General features: G+C 42.0%; 1 protein-coding gene across 1 annotated transcript in view; it reads right to left on the bottom strand.

Moving 5' to 3' along the window:
- Positions 1-18655, bottom strand: part of drosha (drosha ribonuclease III) — a 180813-nt gene that overhangs the window by 117693 nt on the left and 44465 nt on the right. Inside the window, exons 16-18 of the mRNA XM_080751506.1 lie at positions 18426-18525; positions 5971-6078; positions 4621-4728 (exon numbers count right to left, since the gene is read on the bottom strand). Coding sequence (XP_080607632.1) covers positions 4621-4728; positions 5971-6078; positions 18426-18525 — 316 coding nt within the window. The remainder of the gene's footprint in view (positions 1-4620; positions 4729-5970; positions 6079-18425; positions 18526-18655) is intronic.

The following is an 18655-nucleotide window of genomic DNA, read 5'->3' as shown; positions in this document are numbered from 1 at the left end:
ATTTTACACCGCGTCGCACGTTGTGCCCGTCCGGCGCGTCGGCGATTTTATAACCTTTTCTGTCAAGTCTTGTAACTAAAACCTGTATATAGCAGCACTCAATCACTGCGATTTGAGAGTTGAGACGTAACGTGAGTTTACAGAATCACTGTACACGATCTGACTACCCGTCCTCCTCTGGTTTGTTCACACAGCTGTTTGTGTCTGAAAAGCCCAAGTAGCTAGCCTACGTTACTATGGTAACCCGACAGTGCAGATCTAAAAGCTCAGAACGCGTCGCGGATGCAATGTGTTGTGAGCTTGTAGATCTGCTCCTTTGAAAGCCATACCCGCTGTGCTGTACGGAGAAGTATAACTCGGGCAGTCAGGCTGTGGAGCTATTATACTCTATGCTGTGGAGAGGCGACTTTTGGGAAGATGATTGCAATATTTTGGCTTATCGCCGAACCTTAATTAATAGATACGGGGGTGCGGTAATTACCGCAGTACCGACGGTAAATGGGAAGACGGTAATCGCGGTAACAAAATGTCCATACCGCCCCAGGCCTATAACATCAATCAATCAAACTTTTTTTATGACAACATTTTGGATGGCAGTCAAAGCCAATTGGAATGGTAACATTTGACTGAAAATCATGATCACATGACGACTAATCATGAACAATTTGTGAGAGTTTTGGTACAAAATGTGTATGAGTAGTAGCAAAATGTGCGTTTTGGTTTAATTTGTCATTTTTAGCAAACAATAAATGTACATGTACATTTTCTATTCTACCTTTCCCTCAACCCGCCCATCCCCCATCAAGGTAATGTCAAAACAAGACAAAGAGAAAAGGACAAATTGAAGGAAAAAAAAAAGACAAAAATCAAAATGATTAGGAAAATAAAAAGAGACTTGAGGCGGTTAAGTATCTTGATCAGGGACACTTTGACATGGGCGGACCAGATAGGGAACCGGTGATCTTACTACCAGACGGCGCCCCCACCAACTACCACACGAACGCCATGAAAGGGCCAATCCATTTGTTAACGGAGGACCGTCCCTCACTGCACAGGGTCAAAGTCATTCCTTCTCTGTTGGCTTCATGTCATAAATCTGTCAGCACACGAAGAGGCCAATCACTAACCAACACGTGCAAGTCAGACACGCACTTAACATAGTTCAACACAACCACATGCATACACACAAAACACCTAAGCTCCCACGCTACACAACATGGCCTTGAGCAAAATCTACAGCATCCCTCCACCTCTTGTTAACTATGTACACACAAGACAACACATTGATTTCTAATGTATCAGGTTATGACAGATCTTCCATACTGCTGCCGGCGGCCACAAGGCTTCTATATGTTGCTGCTGCAAACCTCACAAGAGGACAGGAGAGAAGAGAAAGTGTGTTCGAAGTACGTTTCCTGCGCTCTCCCTCATGTTGTTATGCTCATAGCAATAGAAAGGTAGACGCCTCCTTCGGCTCTGGGGCGTCTGTAAAAAAAAAAGTACAGGCAATTTTTAAGGCAAGCTTCCGGAATTCAGAAGCACGCTTCTGGCGTGCGTCATAAAAAAAAACGGAAGTTCGGTAGGCCAATCAGAGGCAGGTGGGGGCGAGTGTTTTGGTAACCCAGGATGCGTTCGGATATAGAAACGGAGCACATTGGTGTGGCCTGGTCATTTGTTTATTCAAACGCACCCTAAATTCTGACAAGTCCCAGAAAAGACACACTTCCGCCTTGCCTTTTTTTAAAGGTCGCTCCAATGAACTGCAGCGGCGAATGAGGTATCTAGATTTTTATATCTATGGTTATGCTGCTTCCCTGCCATGGCAACTCAGGAGTGGGCTGAAGCACTCTTTTGCAACACATATAACTTTATAACTCTGGTGTGTGTGTGTGTGTGTGTGTGTGTGTGTGTGTGTGTGTGTGTGTGTGTGTGTGTGTGTGTGCATGCTGGATGGTATATACTATAGCGCTGTTTCCCAAACAGTGGGTCAGGACCCCATATGTGGGCCGTGGACCAATTTTAATGGGTCACGACTCACTGATAATTAACTCTTTCTTTTTTGTTTTCTACATTTTGTTTTGAATTATTATTTGAAAACATTTAAAACATATTGTCACGAATTAGAAACAAATTCAATGATTTTCCAGAAGAAAGTCATACACAGGAACAAATATATAATCAAAGAAATTCCATAAATTACAAAACAAATGTTTAAATAAGTTAAAAGTTAAAATTGCCAATTGTACAAGCTCCGAACGTGTCGCAGTAGCAGTGACACATCAACAACATGAGTTTTCAATACAGTTTGTCCATTACATGCCATCTCCCTCCATTTGTAGCTAATTACTTCTGAGTTTTGAGTGGTTTTGGTCCATCACAACAAATAAATAACTCTCAATCTCGTCCATTCGTTTTTACACCGTGTGTTTCACCCAATCACTCAAGATCATGGCGTACTAATTCCCAACAAATGGTTCATGAAACACATCATATCAGCCAGGTACTCAAATATAAACAAAAAGCCTTTCATTCATACATAAAAACACTTCAGAACCATGTCATCTTGCCCCCATTACTCTTCTCACAAAGACGCTTCCGTGCCAAGGACCGCACACAGAACACATAGAAATGCTTCCTCTCAAAATCAAAGTATGTGCATTAAAAATGTCTGGCACAGACATTATCCTCTCAAACATAAAAACGTGTAAAAGTATGAAGCAGTATGTCACCATGTCCATTATGGTCCTATAGTAGCCTACCTATAGCACATACTGTGCAGTGTGCAATGGACATACATTTGTACTATACTGTTCAACTAGGTTAGGCAGTGGGCCACAATTGTAAAATTACTTAAAAGTTGGGGGCCACACAACAAAAGATAAAAGTTAATGGTTTAACATGGTTCTGACATCACTGTGATGTCTGGGGAACCAACTCCCTTTTATGCCCATAAATGGAGATCCCTGTGATGCCAGGGGAACCAAATCCCTCTTATGCCCATATATGGAGATATGAGATCCCTGTGATGCCAGGGGGACCAAATCACTTTTATGCCCATATGAAGAACGCTGATGTCATCAATATTAAGCCCATATCTGTGAATATCTATGGGTAACAGAGGGTCTCCATATATGGGTAACTGGTCCGATATACTGTACATCACTGGCCAGATGGCCAAGACAGGGAGCGACCTCGTGCCATGTCTGAACCCAGGGCCACAAGAAAACTCCCCACGGGCTGAATTTGGCCCGCGGGCCGCCAGTTGAATATCACTGCTGTAGCACAAAACACTGGACAGCTGGCAACATGCTTATGTAATGAGTTTTGGTCATGAAAAGCATAAAAAAAGTTGTCATCCGGTACAACCAACCATCCAAAATATATTTTTTGAAAACTCCACAGGGGCCCAATTCAGTTGAATGTCACTTGTCTACATCATCATCGGTCTCATGACCTGTGTTACATTGCCTCCGCCTTTCTCTTTTTTCCCATGCGGTATTTCCTTCACTATACTGTCTACTAAAGGAGCTGTACCTGAAGTGTAGGATTTTTCCTTGCCAATTCAAAAACAATCTGAACACTTTAATGCAGCAGGCAAGTTCCTGTCTGCCAAACAGGAGTTGATCCGCTTCCGTGTCTTGCGAAGCATTTCGCTAAAACAGTGGAGTTTTCAATGTGGGATAACTATAGATTGCAATGACCAAATCATTTGCATCCCCCCCCCCCCCAAACACACACACACACACACACACAACAAGTACAAGTACAATAGCTGGCAGTTTGGCAATAGTTTGGTTAAATATTCTGGAAGTGAATGTGTAGATCAGGGGTTCTCAAACCTTTTTAGGCTGTGACCCCCAAAATAAACATATTTAAACTGGGGACCCCCACCCTGACAAGCACTTGGAATTGTAGGTATTACATTTAATGTGACTCGGTTCCACAGCGTTGCGAGGCATTGTGAGCATGTAGATCTGCTGTTTTCACAATATTCGCCTCTTACTTAAAGGAGCTATAGACAACTTTTTCATTGTAGGGCCGACACTTTGTTTACATCCTAGTCTATAGACTAGAATGTAAACAAAGTGTCGGTCTGACAATGGCCAAAATCATTATTTTATCGTTATGTTACGCTTTTTGTGGTATTTTTTGAATTGAAACACATATATGAAGCTTATTTTTTTTATAAAATATTTTCGAAACATTTTTATTTTAGCATCCGTTTTTCAAGAAAAGGTTGACTATAGCTCCTTTAATATTTGACAGTTTGGCCAGTTTGGTATTAAAACTGTCTTGAAAGTCCTTAAATTCTCACTTTATAAATGTGCAGATACCCTGTATACACTTATACTGTTTGTTGGTTTGTTTACCATTGAGTGAGGGAAAAAAATACACTAAGCTAATCATCTGGGGGCCCCACAAAATAATTTGGGGACCCCAAGTTTGAGAACCACTGGTGTAAATGTTTCAACAGACACGGGGAGGCTGGAGACGCATCTGAAGTTGCACTAGCATTTGACAAATGAATATAACACAAACACTCTCTGCAGAGTGCCAGGCTGTACACCGGCCTCACACCGCCCTGTCACTCACTGGACGTGGACAGTGCCGCTGCCTTACCTGCAGGAGGCAGCGCTCCTTGAACACGTAGCCTATGAGCGCGTCCAGATGCATCAGACACTGGTGGTAGCGGATGTGGTGGGTGAGCACAGGAAGCATCATGGCGTGCTGTGAGAAGACGAAGAGGAGGAAAGAAAAGTATTAGATGGTGAAAGCACCAGAGAGCAGGAGAAAGAGAGAAACAAGCGAAAATTGATTGCCAAAGATAAGAGGACAAGAGAGGCAGGAGGAGAGGCAGGGAGGGAGGGAGAGAGAGAGAGAGAGAGAGAGAGAGAGAGAGAGAGAGAGAGAGAGAGAGAGAGAGAGAGAGAGAGAGAGAGAGAGCATGTTTTGAGGCGACAGAGTGAGGCACAGATGGTGAAAGACAGGTAGAGGGATTGGGAGAGAGGAAAAATCTATCAGCCAGTCATTATTTATTAAGTGTGTGTGCTGCCAGAGAGAGATGAAATAATCAAAAAAACTGAGGGTGGCCCTGATGGAGAGGACAGGGAATTCACATGTGGAGCATAATGGAAGCCCATGGACATGTTGACAGACACATTTGGACAAACAGTGACAAGCTTATGTGTTTCCTGTCACTCTCACTTATCTTTCCCTCTCCCTGATTCCTACAGATTGGATAGAAAATTGATGGCCAGTGGATTTGTGAGTGATATACAGTATATACAGTATATACCCACTGTGTCTATGGAATCTACTAGATACAATGAAAATACATGTAATCTAGTCATGTCTGTGGAAAGTAATGAGGGGCAGGGTGACAGGGTGAAGAACGGTTGAGTCCATTTCCACAGCTTGTGTCACTTTTTGATTCTCCAGTGTGCAAAAGTGATGCAACTCCTGGAAAGATCAAAAGATGACTTTCCGAATGTATCTGTGCCATCCACGCACGCACGCGAGCAAGCCCACACTGTGCATTGAATGTGTGTGTGCTTGCAGGCAAGCAAATGTATATGAATGCATGCCTACATAAAGCAGTTCGGTTTAGCAGGAGTTTTGTTCCCTCAGCCATCGCTGCACTAAAAAATCTGCCGTCGCTAAGATGGTTTTCGGTGCATAGTGGGGACCTGATGAGATGTCACTGTGATATGTTTATTTTGTGTTATATGGTTATGTGTTGTTTTTTTGTTGTATGAACAGACTCGTGAAGACAAATTTCACTTTGGGGACAATACAGATTATAACATTATTATTATTATGCATGTGTAAGTGCTCGCAAATGCTTATGTAAAGTGTGTGCGTATGTGCAAACGTACATGCATATACTATTGCTGTGTACGTGTGTCTGTGAGTGTCTGTGTGTGTGTGTGTGTGTGTGTGTGTGTGTGTGTGTGTGTGTGTGTGTGTTACCTGACAGACATCAGAGCGGATGCCAGTCTTCCAGAAGCCCTGGCTACTGAGCTCTACAGTCACCTCGCGGCGCATCGTGTTCTTCTGACGGATCTTTTGAAGAGCTTCCTGCCGAAACAAACCCAGCCAGTCAATTACTGATAGCCTGGAGGATCCCAGTGACTGAATCACTATTCATTGTTCCAACATGCATTTTAGGCTCTCTCTCTCATATGCGTTGTCCCGGTGATGTGCAAACCAGTTCCATGTTGTACTGTCTGTCTACAATAGACCTACCTTTTGAAAGTATTTTTGCTCTATCAAAAACCAAACCGTGACACCAATGTATCATATAAAACTGTGTATTTTATAAAACTCCAAGTATCTACAGGTATATTATTTAAACATAGCTTCACTCACACTCTCTCTTGGTGCAGTGGTGGAAGTTCAGCCGTCTAGTCATTCCGCATCAACACAGATGTTAGGCTGAGCAGGACTCATGTTATGTATTACATATTTCTTAGGTTATGTTGGCTGCCTTTTGAAAAATTTTTGTTTAACCTTGCAAGTCCCGGTGTCACTTTTTGGATACATTTATATTTGATCAAAAAAGAAATTGTTTAAACAATTAGTTTTCCTTTTCTTTTTTCACATAAACATCACAATTGGATCCTATTGTGTAGTATTACAATGCCACTGGCCAAGATATTTGCATATAAATACCCCCCACAGAGGCTGGCATTCACACAACTTCAAGATCTCTGGAGTCCAGAGTCTGGACGAACAACATCTCACTTTTTCACTGAAGCTATTCCTCACAAAAACATATAAAATGCCTGTAATATTTTTTGGGGTGATCATTAGAATGTCTAGAACATGTACATATGTTATTATTGTGAAAGATATCCCCCATATGTAAATTATAGCATGATTTATAATTAGTTTTTTGCCTATAACCTTTTTACATTACATTTTTCTCTCCATAGCACTCCTACAATGCCATCTGAAAGGTAGATTTCTTTCTTTTTTTTTTTTTTTTGGCAAGTAGAAATTAATTTGGGTCTGGACCTACTGGTCCAGGCGCATACCACTTAGGCATTGCCACATAGGCATGGATGCCTGGCAGCATCGCCGGTTCGATTCCCGATCCGGACGACCTTTGCCTGTGTCACTCCCCATCTCTCCCCTCATTTCCTGTCAGTCTACTGTCCTACCAATAAAGGCATAAAAGCCCAAAAACAAACAAATAAAAACGTTCGAGAGAGATTGCCATTTTATTTTCATCCAAAAAATAAAGTATCAAAATAAAGTACCAATCAGCCTTTTTGGCTGATTGGTGACTCTTCAAAAAGATTGTGTTGTTGTACATATTTACTTTTTTCAGGTGAAGTGGGGGGCAAAAGTAATATGTAATATAATGTGTTACTCTTGATTCTAAGTAATAAGTAAAATAACATTACTTTTTTAAGGAGCAATATGTAACATGGGTAATGGTGCCCAACACTGGATTAGTAACTAAGTACATTTACTCCAGTACTGTACTTTACTGGAGTATTTTCAGTTTTCAATACTTTTACTTCCACTCCAATACATCTTAGAGTATATAATACTGTTTACTACATACACTAAAGGTATTTGAAAACCTTAGCTACTAGTTACTTTGTAGATTGTGATTATTATCATAAAACAACATACATTAACCACTTTCATCCCTATGATTTGCCTATTTGAAATTAGACGAGTCTTGTGAGCTTGTAGATTTGCAAGGCCTCAGACCTGAATTCAAACAGCCACATCAACACAATCACAACAAAGATGGACTTAACACTTATGTTGCAATGATTTTTTCTCTTCAATGTCCCGCGATGCCATGGTCTCCATAGACCTCCATGTAATTTATAGTGCACGGATTGTGCACGCCCATGCCTAGATGATGCGCCACGTGTGTAGATGCTGTTCACAGCTTTCAAACAAAAAAATCCGCTTGGAAATCCGTTCAGGCATTCATGATTTATGAGCCATTATGTTTTCTTCAGATGTAAACAAACATGGCTGCCATGTTTGAAAGAATGGGTTGGTATGGGGGTTAAACATGCAATTTCGCGATCATGCCTAACACATTTCTGGAGGTCAAAAAAACATTTTTGAAAAAAAAAAAAATTGAAAAAAAAAAAAAAAAAAAAAACACGGCCCAAACTCGGGAAACTCGGGGTTGGCACAGCGGTAGTACCAATACAAACTCGGGAAACTCGGGGTTGGCACCATATGTGTTAAGTAGGACAGTAAACCTCTCCTGACAATGAACCTCTTGCCATGGTACAAGTCCTTCAGATGTCTGGAAGATTATTGTATTGAGTACAGACTACGTTTCCCTTTCTCTTGAGTGTGGCCCTCGGCAACTCGCACGTTTAATCAGGCCTTAATGGCTGGAACCCAGGCAGAGGCTTCAAGCTGACAGTGTGCACCCAGGCACAAGCCTTCCCATTCACGCCAGAGCCTGAAGGAAGTACTACAGTAGGTAACAGCAGCAATCGCTACATCCGCATTCAGCCTGACATGCAACTGACTGCATCCGAGTTAGCCATGATCCACCTCAAATGCAACGGCAGGAGTTTCCAACTTGCAGAGGCAACTAGAACAAAGGCATGAATAAATAACGCCACCCTACTTTGAACTGTGCATCAAAGTGAACACTCTCTCTCGCTCACACAAACCCACCCACACTCACTATACAATGTTTCAGTGGACACCAAGGCACAGTGTATGGAGATCACCATTCATGGAGGAGTGAAAATACCTTGCTCATATTATTCACAGCTGTCAGGAGAACACAGTGAAGGTGAGTTGTTTATGACGTGTTATTGCCAATATCTCAAGGTCAAAGCAGTGACTCTGACCCGTTAGTAACAAAAGAAACGTTACTGTAAACAATTAAGCCATATAGAACATACTGCATTGCATCACAAACCAGCTTGTGAGCTTGGAGATAGTCTGTTTCGCTATTATTCAAATGGGAACCCAGGTTGAAAGTGGTTCAAGTCTCTTTTTCAGAGCAGGTAAATGCCATTCTTTAATCAGGGGAATATTGTGTACAGTTTATTTATTTTCTAATAGCATTTGTACAAAGCACACATTAATTAATTCAAATAACATATGTAGTGATCATGTTATCTTTCCACCACAATGCCCCAAACCACGTCTACTGCTGGCAATGACATCTGATGTTGTATTATAGTGGCTGTCAGGTAGAAAAATAGAAACAATAACCTGTGTTCCAACGGAATGTAGCCATTTAGTCACAAGCAAGCTTGAGCGTCTCTGCTACAGTATATTTTTCTACTATCGAGGCCTTGTGGACACCTAACACACTGCTTATACAGATCATAAAAGGCCTACATCTAGGCCAGACGTAGGCCACACTTCAGTTTACTTTAGGGCCCGGACATTTTCCCACCAGTTTAGGAACCGGACAAGGTCAGATGTAGTGTAGGAACTTAGCTCCTGTTTCAGGAGCACCGCTCAAAAACTGGTCTCCCGGGATGTGCCTCTCCAATTGATCCAAAATGCCACAGCATGACTGGTCTTCAACAAGCCAAAATTCTCACATCACCTCCCTTCTCCGCTCCCTCCACTGGCTTCCGGTTGCCGCCCGCACTGAATACAAGACACTGATGCTGGCCTTCAAAGCAGCCAAAGGTACGGCTCCTCCATACCTCCAAAGCCTGATCAACCCCTACAACCCAACCACCTGTTCACTCAGATCTGCCAACACAGAGATGCTGACAGAACCCTCGCTAAAAACCCCAGGACAAAAATCCACTCGTCCTAGACAATTTGCCCTCCTGACTCAACAGACTCACTCCATAGCTTCCGCCATGGCCTGAAGACTCATCTCTTCAGGCTCCACCTAGGCCAGGGGTCGGCAACCCAAAATGTTGAAAGAGCCATATTGGACCAAAGACACTAAAAACAAATCTGTCTGGAGCCGCAAAAAATTATAAAAGCCTTATTATATCGTCGTTGTCGGGTGGAAACCTTCCAAAACTTTGTTTTGTATTTATCATTTACAAAATGAACTGAACTAGTGAAAACAGCCGATCTACAAGCACACAACGCCTCGCACCGCGAGGCGTTGTGTGCTTGTAGATCTGCTGTTTTCACTACTTTTGTGCGTCGGTCTTGTATGATGAAGCAGGACTTTTCTTTGCGGAAAAAAAAATTGAAACTTGGAGAGACAAGGTTTCTGCCCGACAGTGACAATATATTAAAAGTCTATATTAGCTATATTAGCCTACTGTCAAAATGACCAAGTAGGCTACAAATACATACTGTAATGAGCATTACATTTAATATTTATTCTACACGTTTTTACAGCATTGGAAAGCGTTAAGAATGTTTGTGTCATGTTTGTCCTCCTACAGAAACCATATTAAAACAAAAAATTAGAGATGTTACCGATCAATCGGCAATGGATCGGATCGGGCCGATCAAAGCGTGATCGGCGATAATCGGTGGTTTAGATCAAAAGGTAAATTCACCGATCCGATCGGATCGGTGCATCCGATCAACCAGCCGTTCAGTATGCCCACTTGAGGCCATTTTGGGGTATTGATTTCCACAGTGCTGAAGGAATAACCTAGTTACTGCTATGATAATAAATACATAGTAATGCTGGTAAATAACTATAAGGCAAATATATAAATGAATTCATGAGTGAATGAATGAATTAAAGTTAAAACATTAACATTTATAACAAATATAAATAATAACTTGATCGGATCGGTGATTGATCGGTATCGGGTGATCAAACTTTTTTGATCGGTGCTCGCTGATCGGTTCCAAAAAACCTGATCGGACCATCCCTACAAAAAATATATATTTTTCCCTTGAAAAGGCTCCAGGGAGCCACTAGGATGGTGCTACTAGGATGCGGCTCTAGAGCCGTGGGTTGCTGACCCCCGACCTAGGCCCATAGCACTTACTGTAGCTCACCTACCCCCCAATGACCATACATGAAAGGTACATGGCTTTCTTTTTTCTTAGGTTTTTTATATAAAGTTTTCTTTTTTTTTACTGACTAGGTGCTCCATCTACCTACGTTATTTTTGTCTAGATTGATATTTCTATGCATTTGATGTACTGATGTTGATGTATTTCCTTGCTTATTGTATTGATGTATTACCATGCTTATATTAACCCTTTCAAAGCCGGGCCGTACTTGCCCGTACTTGTCCGGACCACCCAGCGCGCCGCTCGAACTTTCCCGTAATTTATGAAATTAATTATAATTTTTTAAAAAATACAGTCGCCGGTCGTGCTCTGTCTCTTTAAGAGAGCTCCTGAGACGGGATCGCGTCGGAGAGTGATGACGTCATCTGCTAGGGAGCAACTGGTGTCCACGGACCGCCATTACGTGCCCTTGTATTGTGTATGCAGCCACTTGGCCAGCGCGTCTCCTCATCATTTTCGATCAGACGACAGACGAAATCAAGGCTTCGGAATGAGTGGATTGCATTGCTGTTCATTACCGCCGTTTCCCCCGTATCGCGCCATGTTAATGACCGGAGAAGAACTGCCTACAGCACCATGAAAAAAGGTTGGACAACCAAAAAAACTCTTTCATGCATGGTTTGCTGGCTTGCGCGGAGTGATCTGAGCGTGTTGTTATGATTTCGTGCTTTGCTTTTTTAAATTATGTTTATAAATAAATAGCAGATTCCACGGCAGTACCTCTGTTCAGGGGTTTCTGGCGGGGCTTAGAAAGTGTAGTCGCTCTGGATCAAGAGCATCTGCAAAATGCCTAAATTGTAAATTGTAAGGAAATAGTAGCATATGGTGAAGAAATCAACTCTGAAACAGTTGGAGGAATAACATGAATGTGTTGTCATTACATTTGTTTGATGGAACAATAACTATTAGGCCAGAAGTCTATATTCTGTTTCTGTAGTGGGAGGCAGTTTGATGTACAAGTACACCCCTTGGACATGACACTAGTATGTCAAAGGGACCCCCCCAATCCAACCCAACAACACACAATGTACCGCAATAGTGTGTTGCACATTGCAACAAGGCAGTACTGAATCAAACTCATGGTAGGGCATTGCCCATATCTCACCTAAAAATGTATTTTGAGCGCTCGGGTGGCGCAGCGGTAAAGTCCCTGCCCACCACCACAGAAGGTTGTGGGTTCGAATCCCCTGTGGTGCAACCGGCTATGTCAGGCGTCTGTGTGAACGCAATTTGTCTGTGTTCGGGGGAGGGAAGTCGGACGGGGAGAGTGATACTGGTCATTGTATGTATTCCTGCGGGCTGGGGCTGTACCTGTCAGCAGGGAGTGTTGGGCGGGAGGAGTAGAACGAAGGCTCTACGTCCTCCTGGTGGGGGCTCCTCACTCGCAGGTGAGTCGGTAGGATACAACAGCAGTGCCAACACAGAAGTGTGTGTGGGGAGGAATCAATTGGTATAACGCAGTGATATTCAACTGGCGGCCCGTGGGCCAAATCCGGCCCCTGGGGAGCTTTCTTGTGGCCCCATTCCAGATTCTAAATATTTATTATTTTATTACTTTTATGGAGCGAAGGTAGCTGTCCAGCTGCCATGTAACAAAGGCGCAACTGCTTCATGATTTCTTACACGTTTAACATGGACAAAAAAAGAAAAAGAAAAAAACTGTGGCACATATACTATACTTGAAAGGCATTACTTGAGTAAAAGTACAGATATTTCACTATTGTAAAGGTTAAAATCTTCCATAAGAAAATAACATGGGTCAAAGGAGTTGCAGTTCACATAAGGTATCTGGTGTTAAAATATATTTACGTATCAAAAGTGAAAGTACAATAAGTATCAATAGTACAGAATAAAGACCTGTTTCATTGTGCAAAGGGCTCATGATGATGAGGGGGAAAAATGCTGCTGGCCTGCTACTAGGCTGCAAGTTCTGCCCTGCAAACATAAGATCACCTCTCACGTTCTGTTCAAGCACAAACTAGTGACATGACCGGTTATGCCATTCTCATATAGCCTATATGATCTAGCCTGTTATACAGTAGATATATTCTCAGATCATTATAGCCAACCCTTGTTTTCCATACTTTAGCTTACTAGCCAAAGTTCTGATTGCATGCAGACTCATTTTTGCATGTAGGCTAATCATGTTCATACTTCACCCATTCATAATAGTCCTATACTGCTTCTTTTTTCTCCTATTCTACTTCCTATGTATATATGCTTGACTCCTCTTGCGCACTTGAGCACTGCTGCTATTGATTAGTAATTGTATATTCTGCACACCTGCACATATTTAAGCTGCTACAAAAAATATAAGGTAGTGTTTTATTAACCTCGCATCACCAGGCTTTCCGCTGGGGGAAAGCCTGGTCTTCGTTTACTAAACGGGCCGTTTGATCCGGTCGGGAGCGGAAGAGCTCCTACGTTTTTCTGTAGTCCAAAACGGACTACACTTTGGCCGGAAACAACGACCGGAAACAGTTTCAACCCAGTTAGCGCATGCGCAAGTAGTTAGCGCATGCGCAAGTACGGGTTAAAACATGGTTAAAACTGTTTCCGGTCGTTGTTTCCGGCCAAAGTGTAGTCCGTTTTGGACTACAGAAAAAACGAAGGGGGGTCAGCACTGCTGGTTCGCCCAGGGTGCCATATAGCCTGGGACCGCTACTGTGTCCAAGCCAGGGATCTGTGCATAGAACATACTGAAATATCTACTTACTATTTTCTTAATATCAAAATCAAAGCCTGTGCACTATAAAGGACTGCCACTATCATTATCCTATATGAATGCATCAAAATGCATAAATGCAGTATAAAGCAGCCCCTAATAGGTAATATAACAACACAACATGGACATGTTGTGTCCTATCAGACCTATAGCACACAACAAACACTTGAACATTTGTTCATTTTTTTCCAACAGTCTCGTGGCCCCTGACTTGAAGTCATTTTACAACTGTGGCCCCCTGCCTAATCTAGTTGAATACCCCTGGTATAACGACTAAATTGGGGCGAAAAAGGGGTACAAATAATTGGCTAAAAACCCTGTGATATATATACGCTCAATAATCGTATCGTGGTGCATGTGTGTGTGTGTGTGTGTGTGTGTGTGTGTGTGTGTGTGTGTGTGTGAGAAGAAAGGTGTTTATTTAAATGTTATCAACTTTTGAGGGGCTCCACTTGGCACAAATCACACCACTTAGTTGCATCTTTTAAGTTCTGATTAAAACGCAGATGGTGTGCGGTCGCCGTTGTCACTTCAATTACTTCAATTAGACTTGATAAGTTTTAGCCTCGGTAAACCAAAGTGTTGTGTTTAAAAGTAAGGTTTTAATTCCAAGTAGACAGATGCTTCTCTTGTGTTCTTTTTTTGTATTCCCTCTGCCGTCTTGTGTGTGTGTGTGTGTGTGTGTGTGTGTGTGTGTGTGTGTGTGTGTGTGTGTGTGTGTGTGTGTGTGTGTGTGTGTGTGTAAAGAAAGGTGTTTCTTTAAATGTTATTTACTTCACTGAACTTCAACTTTTGAGGTGTCCACTTGGCACAAATCACACCACTTAGTTGCATCTTTTAAGTTCTGCTTCCCACACAGACGTGATCATTTGCAGATTGCATAATTCACCGTTTGTCAGCCTTCTGACTGGTCCCTGAGACTCCCTGACTGGCCAACCAGTGTAGTAAGTGAATGGACCCAAACTCGAACCCCCTGAATTTACCTTGATCCACAAATATATAATTCACAACTTTTAATATGTTATTTGGAAGACCCAAAGGATCATAAAAAACACTGCCAATGAAGTGTGAAAAAGAATCAGCCACTGCTAGCAGTGACAGTGATGGTGGTTGTATATAATGTGCCATGTGTGAGTGTGTGGCTTGAGCGTGTCGTTCTTTTGTATGTGTCTGTGTGTCTGTGTCTGTGTCTGTGTCTGTGTGTGTGTGTGTGTGTGTGTGTGTGTGTGTGTGTGTGTGTGTGTGTGTGTGTGTTCGTTCACTAATTGCTCCAGTGCAGGTTTAGAGTAGTGCAGCTCTCTCTCTGGCTATTAGCCAGAGAGAGAGAGCTACACTATCTGGGGAACAAGCTTATTAAGTGTTCTCACACGTTAGTGGCTCTGAAAGACAGAAGAGCAAGGGATAGATATATTAAGTCATGCAAGACATCAAGTGTCAGCACCGAGAGCATCGGCACGGTCACTTTAGCTTAACTGCACAACTTACTGTTATTCCCTGACGATACCGTGTACGGACCGGATGGTATCGACATCTCAAGCTGAATTACTATTCACACAGACCCGAGTAATATATAGCCCCTTGCCTCGGCTCAACCCATCACCCGTCAGCAGAGAACTTGACCTTTGAAAATGTAAAAGCGCCTTGCAACCACACTGCTACCCACAGCCCTTGGGAGGAATTCACCTCCCTACAGGGTGGTTAACGACTATGTTATGTTGCGAGAGACGAAAGATCAGCATAACGGCACGGCGGTTAATTTGGAATCAGTGTCCATGTCCTCTGCTGGCCCGGGGCTGAATCTTACCAGGAGCATACTGGCAGGATTCATCTGCCAGAATGCCTGTCTCGCTCTTACGCCTTCCACAAGTCGGAACAAGTGCAGCGAGTGCAAATAGGATTTCAGCACAGACAAAAGTCAGTACAAAATATATATATACATATGTTTTTTTTAAAGATAGGGTAATTAATGTAATTTAATTCAAATAATAACAAAATAGGTCTATTATCTGATAATAATAGTTAATATTAGGGATGACATTTCTGGCCGATATCGATATCCAATATAATTAATTGCTGTTATGGCCTACAGTATAACCGATATAAACCGATGATATGATTTCATTATGTATTAATTTGGTCCATTCTGAAAAATACATATAAACACTGAATTTGTTCCAATACTAGGGATGCACCGTTACTGAAATGTTGGCCCATATCCCAACATAAACAGCTTTAATGTAGTATTTTTATTTTAAAATGTTCCAACTTTTTGACCCTTTGGAAAGCTTCCCCAGAAAACACTGATAGAATCTGCAGCCTTCATCATCACAAAAGGCTTTTTCAGGCTTTTTAATTTTAATTGTAAATAATATTATTGTAACGAAAGGCTTTTGCACACCTACAGCGACAGGTGCTGTCGAGGAGAGACCAAACAATGGACGGTGAACTGAAAAGGCAAAAACTCCACGCACACTGTCTTCAAATGCAAAAGGGGAATTTAATAAAGAGATGCAACGTTTCGGTATTTAAACCTTCATCAGGCCTGATGAAGGTTTAAATACCGAAACGTTGCATCTCTTTATCGTGGGCTCGCCTGGAAGGCGAGCACACGTATGTTATCTTCATTATTTATTTCTATATTTATATACTAGTCAGTATCTCCTCAAAACTTTGGTGCGCTTCATCTCTTAAACGCTTACACCTTTCAACACCATTCAAATTTTTATGTGTTCAGCTTACTGAGGACACGTGTGCTTGTATTTTTGGTTTTGAAATGTTTTGTAGTATAAATATAAAAAAATAAAAATGTTTAACTTTAAGCACCCAATGCATTTCCAATGGGTTTAGTGAGTGGGGACAGAGTGGAGAGAAGGATAATAGACCCATGTTTATGTTAAGGCGCTGTGGCTGCAGTGTTCACACTTCAGATATGCTATTTATATCATTGCGTTCACACAGGTCTGCTCTCTGATTTGATCCAAATATCTAAGCTGTGTGATGTATAAAACTATAGTTATAGTTAAAACTATAAATAAATGTCCCTCTCCACTCTACTGATTACACAGCTGTGATCAAGAATCAAGTCCGGGCGATGGGATGTAAATCCCATAGCCATATATCCTAGAGCCCGCAGGGACAGTCAGCCATATTAGTGGTTGTTGTTGGTTGTCAGGGAGATATCAAAACCAATGCATTTCCAAGTCAGATCCACAAACACAATAAAAGCCATGCTCCACTCCTCAGTCTGGAGTGGCCACATAGAAGAACGCCTTGGTTAAAGACATAGTGGAGGACAGATGTGATCTGGGATTGTTAGCCTACAGTATATGCACTCAATATACTCCACTACAGTTGGAGTCCATTTGACAGTTGCTGGTTCCCAAACACAGAATCAAAAATGTAGATCTAGAACACATAGAATATGTACAGTACAGTAAGGTTCAGTAGAGTACAGTAAAAGTACAGTAAGGTTCAGTAGAGTACAGTAAAGTACAGTAAGGTACAGAAAGGTACAGTACAGAAAGGTACAGTAGAGTACAGTACAGTAAGGTACAGTAAAGTACAATACAGTACAGTAAGGTACAGTAGAGTACAGTAAAGTACAGTAGAGTACAGTAAGGTACAGTAGAGTACAGTAAAGTACAGTATAGTAAGGTACAGTAGAGTACAGTACAGTACAGTAAGGTACAGTACGGCACAGTAGAGTACAGTACAGTATAGTACAGTAAGGTACAGTAGAGTACAGTAAAGTACAGTACAGTTAGGTACAGTACAGTAAGGTACAGTAGAGTACAGTAAAGTACAGTAAGGTACAGTACAGTAGAGTAGAGTAAAGTACAGTACAGTAAGGTACAGTAAGTTATAGTAGAGTACAGTAAAGTACAGTAAGGTACAGCAGAGTACAGTACAGTAAGTTACAGTACGGCATAGTAGAGTACAGTACAGTATAGTACAGTAAGGTACAGTAGAGTACAGTTAAGTACAGTACAGTAAGGTACAGTACAGTAAGGTACAGTACAGTACAGTAAGGTACAGTAGAGTACAGTAAAGTACAGTACAGTAAGGTACAGTAGAGTACAGTAAAGTACAGTAAGTTACAGTAGAGTACAGTAAAGTACAGTAAGGTAAAGTACAGTAGAGTACAGTAAAGTACAGTAAGTTACAGTACAGTACAGTACAGTACAATACAGTACAGTACAGTACAGTAAGGTGCAGTACAGTATAGTAAGGTACAGTACAATACTGTAAGGTACTGTACCTTACAGTACCTTAAAGTATCCTATTTGTTGGGTTGGAATCGAGCCCACACTGTTTCGAAGGAACAGTATTTCTAGTTAAATATATGATGACCGATTAATTGCCCATCCCGGCCTAGTTACAATAGAAGTATAGAGTGTTTGGTCCATATTTGGGCTTCAGCCTTATCCCCTGTGAGGAGAAAAAAGCAGTTTCAGTTTTGGTGGAGGAGACAGGTTTTCCTCCAATCAGGATAGATTGGGGCCTTCCTCCAATCCTTACGTGCACCAAGGCCCGCCCCCACTTGATCATGATTGGAGGAAGGCCCTACATTTAAATAAGAATAAATGATAAGAAACGGCACAGCAGGATGGAGAGAAAGAGGTATAGGGAGAAAGAGAGGCAGAGGCCAGAAAGCAGGCAGGAGGACAGAGTGACGTGAACGGAATGGAACAAAGCGTAGATGGAAGACGCCAGTCATTCTCCACCTTCAAGTTCAACCCACCTCTCTCTGGGTCAGCTTTGCCTTGTCGATCTGCTTGACCTTGGGACTGTTGGCCAGCAGGTGGCGTAGCTTCACATAGCTCTTCCAAAGCTTCTGATACCTGCCAACAGAGAGTAAACAAGAGGAGGCTGTCAGGAAGCCAAAGGGGCTCTATTTATATCTCTCTCCTCTCTCTCTCTCTCTGCAACAACGCATCAATATTTCATCCTGCGGCTTGCAAGTTATTAAAC

Source organism: Nannobrachium achirus (assembly GCF_963921795.1).
Source record: "Nannobrachium achirus genome assembly, chromosome: 21".
In the NCBI taxonomy this organism is placed as follows: domain Eukaryota; kingdom Metazoa; phylum Chordata; class Actinopteri; order Myctophiformes; family Myctophidae; genus Nannobrachium; species Nannobrachium achirus.
Note: the sequence above shows the minus strand (reverse complement) of the source record. Positions and strands in the feature narration are given on the sequence as shown.